This window comes from Elephantulus edwardii, unplaced genomic scaffold, assembly GCF_000299155.1.
Source record: "Elephantulus edwardii isolate Elephantulus edwardi_28Jun2011 unplaced genomic scaffold, EleEdw1.0 scaffold00046, whole genome shotgun sequence".
Classification (NCBI taxonomy): domain Eukaryota; kingdom Metazoa; phylum Chordata; class Mammalia; order Macroscelidea; family Macroscelididae; genus Elephantulus; species Elephantulus edwardii.
In genome coordinates this window covers 17664060-17684016 of record NW_006399796.1, presented here as the reverse complement: position 1 = coordinate 17684016, position 19957 = coordinate 17664060, and the positions used below count along the sequence as shown (strand labels likewise).

Below are 19957 nucleotides of genomic sequence, written 5' to 3'. Positions count from 1 at the left end.
AGTTTCATGCAAATTGTGGCTATATGTTTACTTGTTTTCCCTTTATCTCACTCCATGAAGCATTGCTTTCAGAAGAAACTGTGAGCTCTAATTTGGCAACTCTCTCTTTTCCACTTCTTCTTTCTCCTCTGTTCTCCTCTCTTTTCTAAACTTCTCCATACTTATCTCTTTCTCTCAAAGTGTATGTGTGCTCATTTTATATCTGTAGATTGTAAGATATGTCAGAATCACTTTGAGGAATGCTTTTTCAACAAATTGTCCTTTACACAAATACATTCATTCCATAATGTTGGAATATGAAATTATTTTTTAAAATGTCATTGTGAAGAGCTTTAATGAAGAAAGTCTCTTATCTTCACTAGAGAATATCCTGCACTGATAGATCTTTTAGCAGAGATGCCAACACCGAAGCTCTCTGATATGACACATACTGGAAAAGCCTGTAGGTTACTGTTACCCAATCTGTGGGGTTTTCCTGGGAAATCACATGCTTTTGTGCCGGGGTGAGCAGAGGAATGTGACATTAACAGTGAATCACAAATTGCAAGATGGTTCCATTTCAGTTCACTGGATTACAGCTGATTTAAACAGATACGTATAGAATGTCAGCTTATTGCTAATATTTATGTCCTCATTGAGAGATGCTGATCTACCTTGTTTAAGAGCGAAAGAACAAGTCTCAGGCATAGAAGAATATATTGCTTCTTTTGAATGAATGCAATTTTATTATTGTTGCAGTTATTTTAAAACTTTCTAGTTAATTATCACTTTCTATTTATTATATTATTATATAATTTATTGTGAGCTGATTAGTCACCCGGATTTATTGTATTTAGCTAACAATCAGCTGTGGGATGAATATCTCTTGTTTAAATCAGTGAGGACCTGATGGATGGGCCTTTATATTTAAAAGTGGGTTGGGCCCGAGGGTCACAGGTCTGATGGCCTGGTGTTAATTGTGTTTGAGAAGAAAATTGTTCTAAGTGGTACAGTGCTTATCTGTCAGTTTGCTATACTGAGATAACTGGGGATTGCTGTGATACTGAGATGCTGTGCTTCTGGTAGAACTCCCAGATTAAGACAGGCTTAGAGGCAGGGTTGGCATTCACTTCCTAAACAACATGCCTTTTGAAATTCTATGAACATTAGAGAAATGATAATAATTCTAGAACAGGATTCAGATCTTTTGTTCATAGGGTCACTATGAGTCATATGTGACCTGAGAACATTTAACAACAATATATTGTATTATAAAGGGCCCCACTAAAATGCATGTAAGTCAAATAAGTAAGTCAGTTTTTAAAAAAAATATGTCAAAGTCGCTCCCCTCTCCGAAAAGAAAAAGAAAAAAAATATGTCAAAGTCAAGAGGTGGACAACTCTGTCTATATATGTCAGCTAATAAATACTTGTGACTTTTTTCTCTGCCACTGTTCAGTTTTGCCACTGTAGCTCAGATGAGCCACAGGCAATATGTAAATGAATACATTTGGGTGTATTCCAGCCCTTGAATTGTAGTGTTGGAGAACAGTACCGAATATTCTATGGACTGTCAAAAGAACAAGCATATCTGTCTTGGAGGAAGTACAACCAGGTTGCTCCTAGAGACACAGAAGGTGAAACTTTGCATCATATATTTGGAGCATGTTGTCAGGAAGGACTACCTTTGGAAAAAGACATCAGGCTAGGAATAATAAATGGTGATGATGGTGAGACTTCATCTAATACTTTGGGCATCTTTTCAAGAGGGGTCAGTCTTCTAAAAAAGACAATATTCTGGAAAAAGTCGACGGTCAAAAAGAAAGATGAAGACCTTCAATGAGATGGAATGGCACAGTGACTGGAGGAGCAGTTGATCTGAGTATAGCAGAAATTGTGAGGATGGTACAGGATATGGCAAGGTTTTGATCTGTTGTTTATAAGCCATAGTTGACTCCAAGGGAAAGCCCTTATATCGATTGAGCTGTGTCAGAGAATTTGATCAAAATTAATTTTGCATATAGACATTTCACATGATTGAGCTTCTCTGTCTGTCTTGGTTTTATGTAGATAGTAGTATCTTCCTGAAGTTTTGTGCAATATAAGATCTGATGTGATGTGTTCCCCCCTGCTCCTCACACAAAAATGGAAAATCCAGAGACAGAAAGTATTTTCCCTTGATGGAAGAGGTGCTTTTATTTAGATTCTCTTGTTCTTGGTAGGTGCTGTTCAGGAAATTCCAGAGTTCTTTTTTTTAAAAAAGGTAGATCATTGGTCTTTTCTTTCAGAGACACTGGCAAACTTTATGTTAGTAGCTGATGCTTACTTAACCATGATGACCCTGGGTCATACCATATTTATGCTGCTACAATTTGAAGTCTGAAGAGAGAAAAAAGCACTGAGTCAGAAAGTCTTTCTGTACCTGAAAATTTGTTTTCTAGGTGGTTTGTGGGAGACAACCATCCCTACCTGATAGTTATTTCAGGAATAATAAAGCAAATTACATAAACAAAATACAAACCCAAGAAAATTCATTACTCAGCAGAGAAGAACATGAATGTATGACAACTTAGTACGATTTAAACTAGTAAGATAGCAGTTTAAGAAAGAAGTTGAGCCCCTCATATTGGAAGACTCTTAAAAAAATGAGAAACATGTACATTAGTAAATAGTAAACAATTAATAACTGGAACCTGGAGTGATGAAGTGTGAACGTGGAAAACGGAATTTTATAAAAAAGTGAAATGGAATGCATTAAGATTGACATCCTAGAGATGAACGAAGTGAAATGAACTAGTATTGGCCATTTTGAATCAGACAAAATGTGCTCTACTATCCTAGGAATGATCAGTTGAGGAGGAATAGTGTCACATTTATGTGAAAAAAGAACATTTCTAAATCAACTCTGAAGGCAATACTACTATCCATACAAGGAAGATCTGTTAATGCAATTATTATTCAAATATATGCACCAACAACTAAAGCCAAACATGAAGAACTGGAGGACTTCTATAATTTTTTGTAGTCTGAAATGAATTGAACAGACAATCAAGACAGATTGAAAATACTAGCTCAATAGAATGCAAAATTTGTGAACAAAGGAGAAGGTGTGGTATTTGGAAAATACAGAGTTGGTGGCAGAAATTAAGCTGGAAATTGATGAAATGTTGTACAATTTGTGATTTATACATTGCTTTTGAAAAGTGTATATGCCAGTTCTATACATAGACCTCATCGGTTGGACCACACAGGTGTCAGATTGGTGGAGAAGCTCAGCTGTAGCAGTCACACAAGGCCTGGGATGACTGTGCGGCAGAGCATCAATTACTCAGAAGCAAGTTGAAATTGAAGTTGAAGAAAACTAAACAAGCCCATGAAACTCAATGCCGAGATTGTGAGATTGGCACAGGATAAGACAGGTTCAGCTCTGTTGTTCCTAAAGTCACTATGAGTTGAACTCAGCTTGACAACACTAACAACACATGAAAACCAAAATATAACCTTAAGTCTATCCCAACCAAATTCAAAAACCATCTCAAGACTGGATCTGATGCATTGAACTCTAATGACCAAAACCCACATGATTTGTGAGATGACATCAAGGATATATATATGAAGAAAGCAAAAGATTATTAGAGTCAGGGGAGAGAGAAAAAGATCAAGATTGATGTCAGAAGAGACTCTAAAACTTTCTCTAGAACATAAACCAATAAAGAGGGAACAGAATGTTTCAAAGATAGCTCAGGATTATACAAAGAAAATAGAACAAAATGTCGAAATAACTAGGATTATAAACCCAAAACAGGCTCCACATTTCTCATATAGAAAAGAAGCAAAGAACAAATTAAAGCCTCAAGTTGTAAAACTAAAGACTGATGTGGGCAGAATATAGGATAATTATAGGAAGCATCAAAAGATGTAGGGAATATGCATGGTCACTGTACCAAAAAACATTGGTTGACCTTGAACCATTTCAGGAAGTAGCATATGATCAAGAACCAATGTCAAGAAGGAAGAAATTCAAGCTGCACTAAAAGCATTACCCAAAAATAAGACCTTAGAAATTGATGAGATACCACTTGATTCGTTTCACCTAACGTATGGTGCCCTGCATGTGCTCGCTGTCGATTCTAAGAATTTTGGAAGAAAACTACTTGGCCAACTGGTTGAAAGAGATCATATTTCTGCCATTACAAAATAGATGATCCAATGCAATGTAGAAATTATCAAACAAGATCCTTTGTGCTTTATTAATTATGCGAAGACATTTGACTGTGTGAATTATAACAAATTATGGATAACATTGAGAAGATTAGAAATTTCACAGCACTTCAATGCACTTATGAAAAACTTGTATTTAGACCAAGAAGCTGAACAATGGAATATTGTGCGGTTTCAGACCAGAAAATATTTGCATCAAGGTTTAATACTTTCTTCATTACTGTTCGTTCTGTGTCCTGAATAAATAATTCAAGAAGTTTGAGTAGATGAAGATGAATGTGGCATCAGAACTGGAGGAAGATTCATCAGCAACCTGTGTTATGCAGATAGAGAAGTGCTGAAATATTTACTGAAGATTAGTGCGGGTTATCTGTCAACATTAAGAAAACAGAAATACCACTGGACAAATAGATAACATCTTGATTGTTGTTGTTGTTGTTATGTCGAGTCGCTTGTGACTCATGGTGACCCTATGCACAACAGTCCTAAACCCTGCTCTATCCTGCGCCAACCGCACCGCCTCTGACACACCCATACCGATTACCCCAGTCACCGAGTCAATCATCTCATAGAGGGTCTTCCCCTCCTGCGCCATCCCTCCACCCTCCCAAGCATGATGTCCCTCTCCAAGGACCCGTCCCTCCTGGCAGCATGTCCAAAGTATGTCAGACGAGGCCCCAGAATCCTTGCCTCCAAGGAGTAGCTTGGTTTAATCCTCTCCAAGATGAATCCGTTTGTTTTCCTGGCAGTCCATGGTACGTTCAGTACTCTTCTCCAGCACCACAGCTCAAAAGCATCCACTCTCCTTCTGTCCTCCCTAGTCATTGTCCAATTCTCTGATGTATAACAAGCGATTGCAAATACCATGGCCTGTATCAGGCACACCTTAGTCTCCAGAGAGACACTGTTGCTCCTGAGTACTTAGATGGAGAAAAAAATTGTAGTTGTCAGGGGTTTCATTTTATTTGGATCAACACCCTTGATACCAGCAGTCAAGAAATTTAAAGGCATATCACACTGCGAAAATCTGCTGTCCGGACCTCTCCACAGTATTAATGAGCAAGGATGTCAGTTTAAAGACTAAGATGCACCTGTTCCGAAGCCATGTCTTTTTTGTTTCTTCCTTTGCATCAGATAGTTGGACAGTGAATAAATATGACAGAAGAGCCAATGCCTTTGAATTTTGGTGTTGGAAAAAAAGTAATGGACTGCTAATATAACAAACACATCTGTCTTGGGGAAGAGCACCCAAGGTGCTCTTTGCAGGCAAGCATGAGTCACAGTCAATTCAAGGGCACCAACCAACAGCAGCCTTTACACCAGAAGTCAGGGAAGGCATCCCTGTGAATAATTAAACACAGACCAGAGTCAAATGAGAAAATGGGTTGTGCGTTTAGTTTTATCTGAAGAGTATCCTTAGTAGAGGAAAAGTAAATTGAAAAGCCTTGTGGTAACAACACACTCCACATATCCTGGAAACAGGAAGATAGTGTTGTTGAAGTTACTGAGAAAGGATGAGATTCATAGGAGGTGAGTACAGCGACATAGAGAGAGGGCCTTGTGTGCCAAAGAAATTTTAATCAACTTTAAATATTATGAAAAGGTGTTGTAGCATTTTGAGCAATGAAGTGACATCTGACACGTGTGTGTGTGTGTGTGTGTGTGTGTGTGTGTGTGTGTGTGTGTGTGGAGAGAGAGCACTCTTATGGTCTAGTGGCAAGACACTGTGCTGCAATCCTGAAGACATGTGATTTGAGGCCACCAGTCAGCTTCTTCATGGGAGAAAATGGGTAGTCTCTTTCTGCTTCTGAAAACCCGCATGAGAGTCAGCTGTGGGTTGGTTCTGAGTCAACAGTCATATTTTTTTCTCTCTGTCTGACTATCTATCTATCTATCATCTATCTTCTATCATCTATCTATATCTTAAATAAATTGTACAACAAGCAGTAAATTACCTTGGATGAGATTGCTGTCTTTCTCCTGCAGAACAGCCGATGGCTTTGAAACATACATTTGGGTTGTCAGCCTGAATCCTTACCACAAGGCCACCAGAACTCCCCATGTATATTTAGTCTTTAAACTGATGTCCTTGGTTCTCTAGCCCTTTGGAGAGGTCCTTGACAGCAGATTTTCTCAATACTGCTCATAATTTGATTTCTTGACTGCTGCTCCCATGGGTGTTGATTTTGGATCCAGGTAAAATGAAATTGTTGACAGTTTCCTTTTTTTTTCTCTGCTGTGATATTACCTGTTGGTCCCGTGGAGAGGATTTTTATTTTCTTGATGTGGAGATGTAAACCATATTGAAATCTGTATTAGCTTCTGCAGTAAGTGCTTGAAGTCTTCTTCACTTTGTGCCAACAAGCTTATGCCATCTGCACAGGGCAGTTGTTGATGAGTCCTCCTCCAGTCCAGACACCACAGAATTACTTAGCCCTGGTGGTGGCCTAGTATAAGGCTCTTAACTACAGGGTCATCCATTTGAATCCATCAGCTGCTCCTTGGCCAGTCCCTGGCTGTAAAGAGTACAGCCTCAAAACCCAATAGAGGGTCACCCTGAGTTGGATTAACCTGATGCAGCAGCTTTTTAAACGTTGCTTTGTTTTTTCATGCTGCAGTCATATGGTTGGTTCATTTCTTCCTTTTAAAGTTGAAATGTAGTTTAGAAGCTATTCTTATCATGTAAAAAAATAAAGTCATAATTCTTGACTTGACTGATACTCAAATCACCGTCCCTAAGCTAAGTTTTATCATCTAATTAAAATGTGCATGTGTCTTTCTTTCTAGCACAAAGTAGGAGCTCAGTAAAGGTCCGTTAAACAACAGTGTTCTCTAAAGCCCAGGCTTCTGCACTAGGTGGTCAACATTCGGCTTTACAAACTGACCAGCACAAACAGTGTACACATTCCCGGTTTGATGTGGGCAGCTAAGGAGTAGCTCATATTTTTCTGAGTAGCCTGGATTTTTCTCCCATCTGACTTGAGACTCAATACCAGGTGTGAGCATTGTGTTTCTTCCTGGGTGGTCAGCATTCTTTCCCTGATGGAAATTTAGACATACTTGAGTTTCTTCCCAGTTATGGTTGGAATACCAATTTCTGCCTTCAGTTTTATTACAAAAATATTATTTTATAGGTAACTTTATTTCATTATAATGCATTGAAAAGAAAGAAATTTACTTCTTATTTAGTCTTCTTGTATCTGTATTTCCCATTTCTCTCATTTGCTTTTACTTTTTATGTTAAATTTTGGAGCCTACAAAGCAAATACTGTTAACATTCACATATCCTGTAGTCAAAAAGAAAGGAATTAAAATGTAAACAGAACTTTATAATAAGCAACCATATGGAATTGCTTTATCCTTGATTAATGGAGTTGCTTTATGTAAGACTATATTTATTCTTCCAACCTCCTATGAGGTTGGATAATGCCAAATTACTCAATAAGTAAAGTCAGCACAGGCTTACGTGTGCCTATTTACTAGTGGAGTTTCATGTAAGCTTCCTGATGTGATGTAAAAATAAGTACCATAAGGCTATGGCTGTTATAGTGATATAACGTACAACATACCAGGCTGCTAACTGAAAGGTTGGTGGTTCAAATCCACCTGATCCTCTATGGAATGAAGATGGTCAGGCTTCTGTAAAGATTTACAGCCTTAGAAACTTGATAGAGGGTTGATAAGAGTTGAAATCACCAATGGGATCAGAATCAACTTATCTGCAGTAAGTTTGAAACCTACATTTACCTTGCCTTGAGGGTGAGAGCTGGCTGCTTGGTCTCCTTTATAGATAAAGAGAATCAGAAAGATGAAATGGCTAAGAGATAAAGGGTCCCTCTTATCTGTTGGTGATGTGATTCTGCCTCCCAAAGGAATGAACAATTATGTGTGAAAGCTCGGCATGTGTGGGATTTTTAATGCATTAGTAACTCTCTTAGGTGACAAGGATATAAGACTATTCAAGTTCTGGCTCGTGACTGGTCTGGAAGTGCTCACTGTCCCTGGAGAGGATACCAGTGAGTCTCAGTCTCTTTGCTCATCACCAAAACCTCTGTCATCAAGGGAGTCCTCCTTCTTGGCAACCCCACAGGAGCGGGTGGGACTGCTCCACAGGCTACGTGCTACGGCTATAAGTCTTTGTAGAAATGGACTACCATGGGGATCCTGAGTGCTGTGAAGGCTTTTTTTTTTTTTTTGTCTCATCCATGTTTTCATAATTAGCAGTTGTGAAAAAATCCACCAGAGGCTGACTTTCATTTCCATTTCATATAGTTAGATCGTATTTGAAGAATATTTCTCACATTTCATTAATTACATGAAATTAACATTGCCCTTTTACAGTCTTTTTCAACCATTGGAATTGTCGACTCCTGGAGTTCATGGACAGTTTTGTTTTTTCCAGCATTCCTGTCCTCCCCCATCTTTCTCATGTTCCCTGTGGCCTTTATTCTCTTTGTTTTCCCCTCCACAGTTATTTGTCTAATTTCCTGCCCTCCTGTGTTTCAGGACAATAATGAACTGGAAGGCCTACATAGGATTTGTGACCCACACAGCCGTGTCCAAGACTCAGCTGGGGGATGGTGAAGGAACTGAAAGGTGTCTTTCTTAGGGAACTGAACTGGTGCAAAGGCACACCAGATCATTCTGTAGATGAAAGATACCTTTTGTTCTCAAATATATTTCTTTTTGCCACTCTCAACAGTACAGAAAAAAACTTGAGGCCTTCTGGATGACACTAGTTAATAAAGTTCAATATTCCTAGCGTGGGAATAGCAGCAGTATTGCACCTACATACTTATCACATATCAATACTTGTTGAGCTTCCTATTCTTGACATGTACCTCATTAAATATGTTTTGCCCTGTAACTCCCTTCTTTTTAATTTAAATAATCAAATATATCTCATCTTTAATTTGAGCGCCTAGATGATAGACTGTCACTATCTTCTTTGTCATTTGTGAAAACAGAGGGTTTCTGTTCAGGATGATGAGTTGTGAGACTGGTTCTTAGTAGAAGTGTATGCTCTTGGAGAAGATTTAGTTCTGGAATTCCTCTGCCAGAACTTGTTTCTCAAGGATTCTAAAGAGGGATCCTGTAGGAGATCTTCTTACCATGGCCTCTGGCTTCTGAGCTGAGGAAAGCTGCAGAATGGAGCAGTAAGCAGGGGAAGTGACTCAGCTTCCATCCTGAACCCACAGCTCCTTCTGGGTCCTCTTTGCAACCCAGCCCAATTCCTGGTCTTCTGGGTCACAAATAAAAACCAGTTCAAGGAAGTGTGTGTCCTGTGTGCTTGTTATCATTAGTTGCATAGTGTGTCCTTTGGTTTAATTTTATACGCAAGTGCTTAGGTTTTATTTTGATTTGGTTGGAAGTTTACTGAGAAAGTTGGTTTTCTATTCATTCATTCATACACATTTTATTTTATAATAGTAATCACAATGCCCCACAAAGTAATAGCATTCTTCACAGTTTTGGCCTATGATTTTTGTTTTCATTAATCCTTTTATGATACCCTCTTCCGGACTTCTCACTGTATCTGTTTGTAAATGCTGCCCTTCTGATCTTGTATAGTTTTAACCTGCATGTACTCCCTATCATTAGATATTTCTCTTGGTATTTGATTTCTAAAGTTGATAGCATTCTCCTTTACCTGTGCATTTCAAGTAAGTTGCCCTTCCCTGCTTTATCTTTTTTCCCTTCATTTTCTCTGATTTTTGCTTTGCCCTTTCCTTTTCATATTCTCTTAATTTTTTTCAATTTATCACATTTCCCCTCTCCTTTAATAAAAAAAAAATATTCCTCTGCCTGCTTGACAGACTTTGCTTCATTTTAGCTTCATTTCCTATTTTATTTCCTAAGAGTGTATTTTGTCACTGGTAGAACAGAAGTGGAGGACTAGGAGTTGTCTTCTGACTAAATGAACATCAGAAGCAGCTTGCTAGCCTTGTGATTCTGATCATTATGCAATTACTTGCTTAACGACATGACCTGTATTAATTGTGCAGACTTACGTTGCAACATACACTTAAATATGTTTACCTAGATGCATAACGTGAACTGAACATGTGTTTTAAAGGTAGAGAATCTTACTTTGTAGAGACGCAATTTAAAGATCCTTAAGTGGCAGCCTGTTGACACAGCTGTGCTGTATTCGGAGCTTAGCTAGATAATGAGCTTCTTGTTGTGTTTTTATGCAGCTGTGTGTGAAAATGGATGCCAAAATGGCGGACGTTGCATTGGACCCAACCGCTGTGCTTGTGTGTATGGATTCACTGGACCGCAGTGTGAAAGAGGTAAGGAAAAAAGAAATTGAGAGCTCAACTTGGAATATTCCGTTTTATTGTAAATGCATGTCTTTTTTTTTTTCTTTAAACTGAATGGCAATGTTTCTGCTGAAAAGCCACTTTCCTTTTTATTTGACTATGTGTGTAATGTCAAGGTAACATTCAAAGACCATTGATAGCAACAGGAATGTCTACATTTTTTTCCTGCTAGAAACACCACAGTTGAAGAGGCTGACTCACTAGGTCTATGACTGTCTGATAATCTTATGTGAGTGATTGATAATCAATTCTGATCACTCAAATTGGAATCAGTAGTGAACATGCCGTTGGCTGTACAGTCCCCAAAATATGATTTTAGTTGTCCTAGCCAGTAAGGGAGCTTTGGTGGTCTAGTGGCTAAGAAGCAGCACTGCAATCGCAAAGGCACGTCATTCAAGGGCACCAACTGCTCCATGGGAGAAAGATGGGCAGTCTCTTCCTGTGCAATTAACTGCCTCTGAAAACCCTCAGGAGGGTCAGCTGTGGGTCAGTACCGACTCAACAGTACACAGTATACACGATAGCCAATAAGGAAACACTTCCTATTACAGAAAGTCTGGGGCTTAGTGAGTTTCAAATGGGATGTGCTTGGTACATTAACACTGTTTGTATGGCCCTGCCACCATTTGTGTGTTTTCCCTTACCCGAGAGTTGATTATGGTTATAAGATGATTGCTAGCAGTTAATGAGACATCATATTTTCCTGTTCACCTACTTAGACAACCTCTATTTTAGCCATAGACCTTCAGAAGCTATATTGTATATAATGATTGACTTGAACTTGAGCGTCTGAACCTTTACCTGATCAAGATAGCATTATCTCCATTATCACTCAGTAAATTTGAGGTATTGGATCAGAAGATGGAGAAAATTTACTGAGAGTTACATGGAAGGGAATTTTAAGTATATGACCTAACAGGGACTCTCTTAGATAGGAGAAAAAGGGTGAAGGAATGGATGCTGGGTAGATATTCCAACAATATACACATTATCTAGGTTGGTGGTTAGTCAAGTCAAGATGAAACCAATTAACCATAATTTTAAACAGCAGTTAAACTCATTGGCCTGTGTATGCTTGAAGTTTCAACTGTAGATTCTATGTGAGCTGTTAATGATGTCCTAATACTACATGTGTGACATGGTGTATCAAAGGATTTCAGCTTCATAAAAGGGAGAAATACATATTTTACACTGAACCATAAAAGTTAAAAATTAGCTAAAACGAAAATGAGCCTGTTAAAGTAGATAATGGTGATAATTGTACAATACGATACATAAAAATAACACTGACTGGTGCTTTTGAAAATTAACAAAAAGGCAAAATTTTTAAAATTATATGCTTATATATTTATACTGCAATAAAGTATTTTGAAGTGATGTTGCAAAGATAACTGCATACATCAGTGTTTCTTCACAAGTACTATTAAAATGCATTAAAATTGTACACTTTCTTATTGTGAAACCCTAGAGTGTGTAAAGGTTTATCAGTGAAATATTATTGATGTGATGATTGTTTATGTAGAGATGCTTTGAGTTGCAAATAAACTTTACATTTAAAAATTATGTTCATTATACTTACTAAAAGATTTTGATATTCATTCAAGTCAGATCTTGTGAAGACTGAAACATTAGATAAATTTTGAAAATAAGATGTTAAGCAGCCTTTAAACCTTGGCTGTATATGGAGATCAACTATTTATATTATTTCTAAGGTAATTGAGGTTTCTTGGGACCAAAGTACATTCCACAAGTGACAGAGTTTATAGTTACACTTAGGATGAATTGAAAATGTCTTTACCAGATGCTTGTGTTTGAGGAAGAAAATTAATTATGAAATGTTAGCATGAAAAAGATAAGTTTCTGAGACTAGGAGAGCACAAATTTTCTAGATGACATTAAGTTTATTTAAACAGCACAGAATGTAAAATGGTTAAATGTACATTTTCAAACATAATCATAATTGGTGGAGATGATGTTTATTTTTCTGGAAATGTTGCTGCTCTTTTATCCCTAAGCTGACTAAGACGAGCCCAGTTCCTCACTGGCAGAGAAGCGAGAGGAGTTTCAGCTGAGAGACTTCTAGGCATTACATCATTATTTTTCAACAGTAATTCATTCATCTGATTTGTTAGTCCTTACTTAATTTATGGAAATCCCATAAGGACTTGCATACATTTTTTTCATGCACAGTAGCATATTTTCAAGAGAAATGGCAAAATTAATGAGTAAATGGCTTAGTTGTAAGGATATTTTTAAACATGTTTCTTAAAAATGACTTTTTCCACAATCCTTTGGTTAAGGTTCTCAAGTGTCATTTCTTCAAAGAACAGTATTGTGATTTCTGTATTGTCATTTGACCATGAACTTTGACATTTTCAGATGATACAATTTATTTTTAAACCAATAATAGCTAATTCTAGGGGGGGGATAACCTTTTTCTCAAGAAACACTACATCCCCATTAATATGAGAAGAATACCTTATTTAATTTGGGGTGCTAATTAAGATCAGCTATTCAAAAGTTTTCATGTGTGTGTTGTTTATTTTTTAAAAGACTATTTCAAAATATATGTTCTTTGTTCTTTTAAGGAAAGAGAGGTCTTTGTAAAATTAGAGTGATTTTCTCTTCCTAATGTAGAATGCGTATAATTTTCCTGAAATTGGCCCCTAGGGATCAGTTGTATGATAAACATGATGGCTTTTCCCACTATCTGGGCTTCTGGTAGACTAGTTTCCGGACTCGAGACAGAGGCTGAGTGGTAACTAATGACTGGCATGATTATGGTATTCAATTTGAGTCTTGGAGCTGGGTAAGCTAAACCTCTTTGGAGTTCCTTTCTCACTCTTGCTGATAGGTACAATGACCTTTTATACCTACACTTGGAAAGGAAATCTTGTGGACACTGTTGATTATCAAATGCAGACAGTTCAACTGTGTCCAAAGCACACAAAGATACACAATTCTTACTTCACTTTACAAACAGATGCCATTAAAAAAAAAAAAAAGATAATCATTGCATTTAATATATACCTGAAAATAAATAGAAAATACATCAGCATGGCATATGAAGGCCTAGAGTTTGTATGGGATTTTTTCCTTCACACTAAATATGTACTTTAATATTTATCAATAGAAACTTTGTAAGAGAAGGACAAGAAATGGATTTACCTAAGGGATTTTTGGATAAAATATAATGATTACTTCATAATAAATGTGGCCTGCTTGGCGTTCCTATTTCTACTTCTTTAGCTTAAATTATTGCTGAAATCTTATTTTACAAATTGATTTTTCTCCTAGCTTACATAAAGACTATTTGTTAGAAATATGCCCTAAGCCCTTTCAATGCTTAAATGCTAGCATAAATTAATTTTATCATATAAACCTCACTTCCCCCTCAAAGTTAATAAACTCTGTAGAATTTTAGTAACCTTTACATTTAATGATAGTGCCAATGCTTAAGAAGAGCTAGACTGCTAGCTGAAAGGTTGTAAGTTCAAACCCACCCAGAATTAGATTGGAAGGTCAGAGCCTGAAAACATGTATGGATAAGTTCTGCTCTGAACATGTAGTTGGATGGCGTGAGTCAGAAGTCAATTCAGGTCAGTTAACAACGACAAATACTATGCCCACTGGCATTTCCTTTTAAACGTATGTCTTTCAGTCAGTAGCACTTTAAAAGGAGATTTTGGGGATTTATTTTTTAGTTGTGATTTTTAACATAAATTTACAGAAAGGTTGAATTTTCATTTATTCATTCATTGATGCACATTTTCCTCTTGCCACCCTTCCTCCTGTGGTTCACTTCATAATGCACCTCTTATTCCACACTGTTAATTGTCGTACATAAAATACCTAATCCTAAATTCCTCGTTCATCTGTTCCAGTGCTGTGTTAATTATTGATCCACTCTTTTCATGCTCTACTGATAATTAGTTTTAAACCATTAATCTGCAGTTTTAGTGAGGAAGTTGTAATATCTATAAAGTCTAAACTTTCCAGCCTTTATGTAAAATTGAAATGGATTCTTTCACTCAAGACCTCAAATGCATTTCCATGAAGTCAGAATCTACTTAGAACTGACCATCTGCTGGGCTTCCTAGGCTGTAAATCACACAGGAGATTATCCATCTTTCTTCTTTGGAGCAGCTGGTGGTTTCAAACCACCAGAGAAGCATGTGCTTTGAGTTAGCAGTATGACTCCACAGAAGACACTTGTAGAACCTAATGCAATGCCTCGGCCTGTAGACCTCCAGTCATGGGGCACTCACACCTCTTATCACAAGGCAGGAGTTCATCATCAGCGACCTGATTGTTGAAACTCATTGTTGTCTAGTTCAGTGAGAATATAATGATGGTGACTACTTTCGAAGGAGTTAAATGTATTGTACTCAAGTGTGAATGATAACAGCTTAAAGTCTAATTATAAGTCCTTAAGATACTCTAAAATTTTTTCTTTTAATCGCGTTTCAGTGGTAATTCAGCTTCAAATTTTATTCAGACATTATTCAGATCCTTAGAGAATAAGAGTCAAAATTGACAAATTGGAGTTCTTGTATTTCTGGAAATATAGAGTCCAGACTGAAAGTTGCTGGTGAATAACTGATACATTTGTTTTAAATATCAATTTTGGCATTTGTACTTTGCCATAAAATATGCAGAGTAGATCTGAATAATCTTTTGTCTATTCTAAGTAACATTACAATTAATAAATGTGACCAGGAATGTAAGGGAGTATTGTGTGGTATTATGAACAAGCTGGTATTATTCCTTCTACGTACAATGCATTTGATACTTTTAGAAATATGTAAGTAATTCTTCTAAGGAAAAGCACTCAATTGTAATATTCTTACTTCACTATAATACAGTTAGGGTTGACATCCTTAGTTTCAATCGACTGTGTATTGAAACTATGGGGGAAGGGGCAAGTTGACTTGATGGTAATGATTTAAAAAATATTCCATATAAATAATGAATGATTTTTTTTTTAATTTAAAGGAATAGAACTGTCTGCCTACTCTAAATACAAAGATTAATGTAACACAGTGAATACGTAATAAGAATTAAAACAAATCTGTTAGAGATCAGATATGCTTCCTTATTAATGGGGACTTAGAATGATATTCCTCTTATTCAGAATGAAAACATCACAGCTAATTACAGTGACAAAATAGTATTGGACTATTTCTTATATTGATAAATGTATTTTGCTTTAGACTAACACTATTTAAATTTGTATCATTTTAGGTTAACATTTAAACTCTAAAATTACTACCATCATTAAACCGATAGCATTTGTTTTCTAGAAATATGCCCCTCTTTTTCTTAAACTCTAAAGGTTCAGTGAGAATGAAATTACAAGGAACAGAGAGAATATTACAACCACAGATGTCAGGATCATGTGCGCCCACACACGCGCGCACACATTTATACACTTGAGAGGCTGTTAGGAACATTTTATAACCTTGTGCTCCATCAGCTAAACTTAACCTTAAATGGGCATCAGTGAAATGCAGTAAGATCTGTGGGAACTTAATTTTTTGGAACTAACTCAGATGAAATCCTTATCTTGAGTGTCATTGAGAAAGTAAGAGAAAGAAAATGAGGTTGGGGGAGGAAGCAGACAGTGCAAAATAGGAGAAAAGTTAGGGGGAAAAGAGAGTAGAAAAAGAAAGATAATGCAAAAGGCTGAAGAGCTAAGATGCTTGACTGTATAAAAGGAGGACTTGGTTTGGAAGAAAATGTACTAGCAGATTGATTCTTCTGGGAGAGACTAGAAATTGTTTTATGTCTGTACCTTGCTTTTCGGCCTGATGTTTAGATCTGTAGACTAAAAGGGATTATTTCTACCAAAAATAAGTAGAAGTCTAATATTTTATCCTCCTGTCAATTAAAGCGGTGAATATTTTCCTTCTCACTTTAACTGCTTTAATACAGTGGCTGCTGCAGTGGACTCAAATATGTTAGAAATTATAAGGATTGCACTGAGCAGGTTACGGTGCAGATCTCTTATTCATAAGGTTGCTATGAGTTATACTTGACTTGATGGCACCCAACAACAACAATTTAAAATACCTGAAAAATGACAGATTTTAAAATGAATGTCTAACTCTGAGATACAGGTAAAATATCATGCCACTGTATAGACTTCATAAAATTCTTCGGAATAGTAATAGCAATAATGTAGTAAACACCTGATATCTAAGGGCAGATTACTTGCCACATGGTAGGTGTATCCTTTTATATTTAGGAACATGTTATTGTTAGGTGCCATCAAGTCAAGTATGATTTATAGCAACTCTCTGAACAATGTCCTATCCATCTTCATACTTCATGACACACTAGTCTGTTGCAGCAGTTACCATGCCAGTCTACCTGGTTCAGGGTCTTCCTCTCCTCCTCTGACCCTTCAGCCTTCCAAGAATCATGTCCCTCTCCAAGGAATAGCCCCTCCTAACAACATCCTCAAAGTATGAGAGGTAAAGCCTCATCATCCTTGCCTCCAAAGAGTACTCCACCTGCACCCTCTCCAGGACATAATTTCTTCTCTTGGCCGTCCTGGGATGTTCAGTGCTCTTTTCCAACACCACAGATCAAAGGGGTCAATTCTTTTGTCATCCCTGATCTTTGTCTAGCTCTCAGACGCATAGCAAGAGATCAGAAAGACTATAGCCTGAATCAGACTCACCTTAGTCCTCAGACTGACATCATTATTCCTCAGTAATTTGGAGAGGTCCCTAACTGAACACTTTCCCAGTGAAATGCACTGAGAAACATATAGTCAAACCCTAAGTGTAGAGAGTTGTGTAACCTTGGAAACTTGGTTGGTTGGCCTCTTTGATCTCCCAGTTGGTCTTTTAATATATAATAAAGTTTGAGCATTTTATTTGGTGTAAATCCCATTATTTTAAAGTATCTAGAGCTGTAATTCTGTTACGAAACTAACCCAAGCACTTATTGTTACAGTCAGTTCTGATTAATGGAGACCTTATGATGTGTGCCAGAAGAGAATTGTACTTTATAGTTGTTGGGTTGTTTTTTGTTTTGTTTTGTTTTTTCACTATTTGGAGTTTCTTCTGACATCCATATCAGTCTTTTCTTCCTTCTCTACCTTTGTAATGACCTTTGGCATTCTTCCTGGATGATATTCTTGATATCCTCCCATAGATCATCTGGTCCTTGTTCAGTAGTGTTAAAGGCCACAAACCTGTTCCTGTGATGGTTTTGAAAGTCGAGTGGGATAGACTCAAGGTCAGATTTTCGTTCCTGTGGATTTGACTTAATTTTCTTTAACTTCAGCTTCAACTTGCATATGTGTAGTTCAGCACCTCGCCTAGTTTCCAGAGCTGTTACTGAAATTCTATAGTGATTGTTTTCACAGATGTACTCAATCTGATTCCTATATACCATTAGGTGAAATCCATTTGTACAGCCTGCATTTATGTTTCATATAAAAAATATTTGCAGTGAGTAAACTGTTGATTGTACAGAATTCTATCATTCTATATCAAGGTTCATTTCTATCACCAAGTCCATATTTTCCAACTATTGATCCTTCTTCCCTGTTCCCAGCTTTTTCATTCTAGTCATCTATTATTATCAATGCATATAGATTACATGTTCGATCGATCTCTGACTGCAAAAGTTGGTATAAATCCCCCATTTCCTCCTCTTTGATGTTGGTTGTTGGTGCATGTATTTGAATGATGGTAGTATTCAGTGGACTTCCTTGTATGCGTATGGATGTTATCCTGTCACTCACAATATTGTATTTCAAGATGGATCTAAAAATTACGTTTTTAACTATGAAAGCAATCCCCATTTTTTTCTCACTTTTTCATCTCTGGCATAGTTGCCCAATGCCAATCCATCTTATTTCGCCAATACCTAATATGCTAATGTCAGATGAGACTCAGAATATTGCACCAGAGTACCAAGAAGCCAAAACAAAGAGAAGAAATAAAGAAATTAAGGAGCTGAACAAATTATTTCAAAGGGCAATGCAGGAAGATTAAAGTATTATAATGAAATGTGCAAAGAACCAGAGTCAGAAAATCAAAAGAACTGAACTCACTCAGCATTTCTTAAGCTGAAGAAACTGAAGAACAAACCCAGGCCTCGAGTTGCTTTGGGAGGAATATTAAATGGTCCAGGAAGCATTAAAAGAAGATGGAAGGAGTATACTGAGTCATCTTAACAAAAGGAATTGGTTGATAAGAAAAATTTCATGAAACAATGCATGAGCAAGAGCCTATGGTGATGAAGAAAGTTTAAGCTGCTCTGAAAAAAATTGGCAAAAAACAAGTCCCAAGGAATTGATGGCATACCATTTGACGTATTTTAACAAACAGATGCTGCCCTGGATGTGTTCATCAAGGTTTGCCAAGAAATCTGGAGGACAGCCACTTAGCTAACTGACAGGAAGAGATCTCTGTTTGTTCCCAGTTTAAAGTAAGGTGACCCAACAAAGTGTGGAAATTATTGAACAACATCATTAATATCACATGCAAGCAAGATTCTGCTGAAAATTATCCAAAAACAACTGGAACAGCACATCAACAGAGAACAGCCAGATGTGCAAGCTGGGTTTAAAAGAGTCTGTAGTACTAGGTAGATTATAGCTAATGTTAGATGGTTCTTTGCTGAAAGCAGGGAGTACCAGAGAAATGTCTGTCTGTGTGTCATTGATTGTGCAAAGGCATTTCATTAGGTGAATCACAACAAACTGTGACTAACCCTGAGAAGAATGGGAATCCCAGAACACTTGATTGTGTTTACGTAGAAGTGAAACTTATGCTTGAACTTAGAGGCCATCATCACAGTGCAAGGAAACACTGTATGGTTCAAAATTGGGAAGAGTGTATGCCAGGATGTGTCCTTTTTCCATACCTTTTCTGTCTATATGCGGAAGAGATCATCCAGGAGTCTGAGCATCGGGATCAAAGGAAGACTCATTAACAACGTATGTTATGCAGATGACACAACCCTGCTCACTCAAACTAAGGAAGACCTGAAGCACTTGCTGCAGAAGGTCAAGGACTGTAGTCTTCAATATGGAGTGAAGCTCAACATCAAGAAAACATATTCTCACCACTGGGCTGATTCTCAGCATTATGATAGATGGTGAAGAGATTGAGATTGTTAGCAGTTGTAGTTTGCTTGCGCCACAATCCAACGCTCTTGATGCCAGCAGCCAGGAAATAAAAAGCCAAATTGCACTGGAAAAGAGGCTGTCAGGGACTTCTCCAGAGAGCTGAAAATCAATGATGTCAGACTGGAGACTGACTTAGGTGCCCCTGATCCAGGCCATAGTCTTTGCAGTTATTTGCTATACATCAGAAGGCTGAACAATGACTTTGGGCGATAGAAGGAGAATTGATGCCTTTAAGCTGTGGTGCTGGAAAAGAGTATTGAATATAGCATGGACTGCCAGGAGGA

General features: G+C 37.3%; 1 protein-coding gene across 1 annotated transcript in view; it reads left to right on the top strand.

The window, feature by feature from the left end:
• The window catches only part of FBN2 (fibrillin 2), a 352899-nt gene that overhangs the window by 11900 nt on the left and 321042 nt on the right, over positions 1 to 19957 (top strand). Inside the window, exon 5 of the mRNA XM_006886013.1 lies at positions 10397 to 10492. Within this exon, the coding sequence (XP_006886075.1) occupies positions 10397 to 10492 (96 nt within the window). The remainder of the gene's footprint in view (positions 1 to 10396; positions 10493 to 19957) is intronic.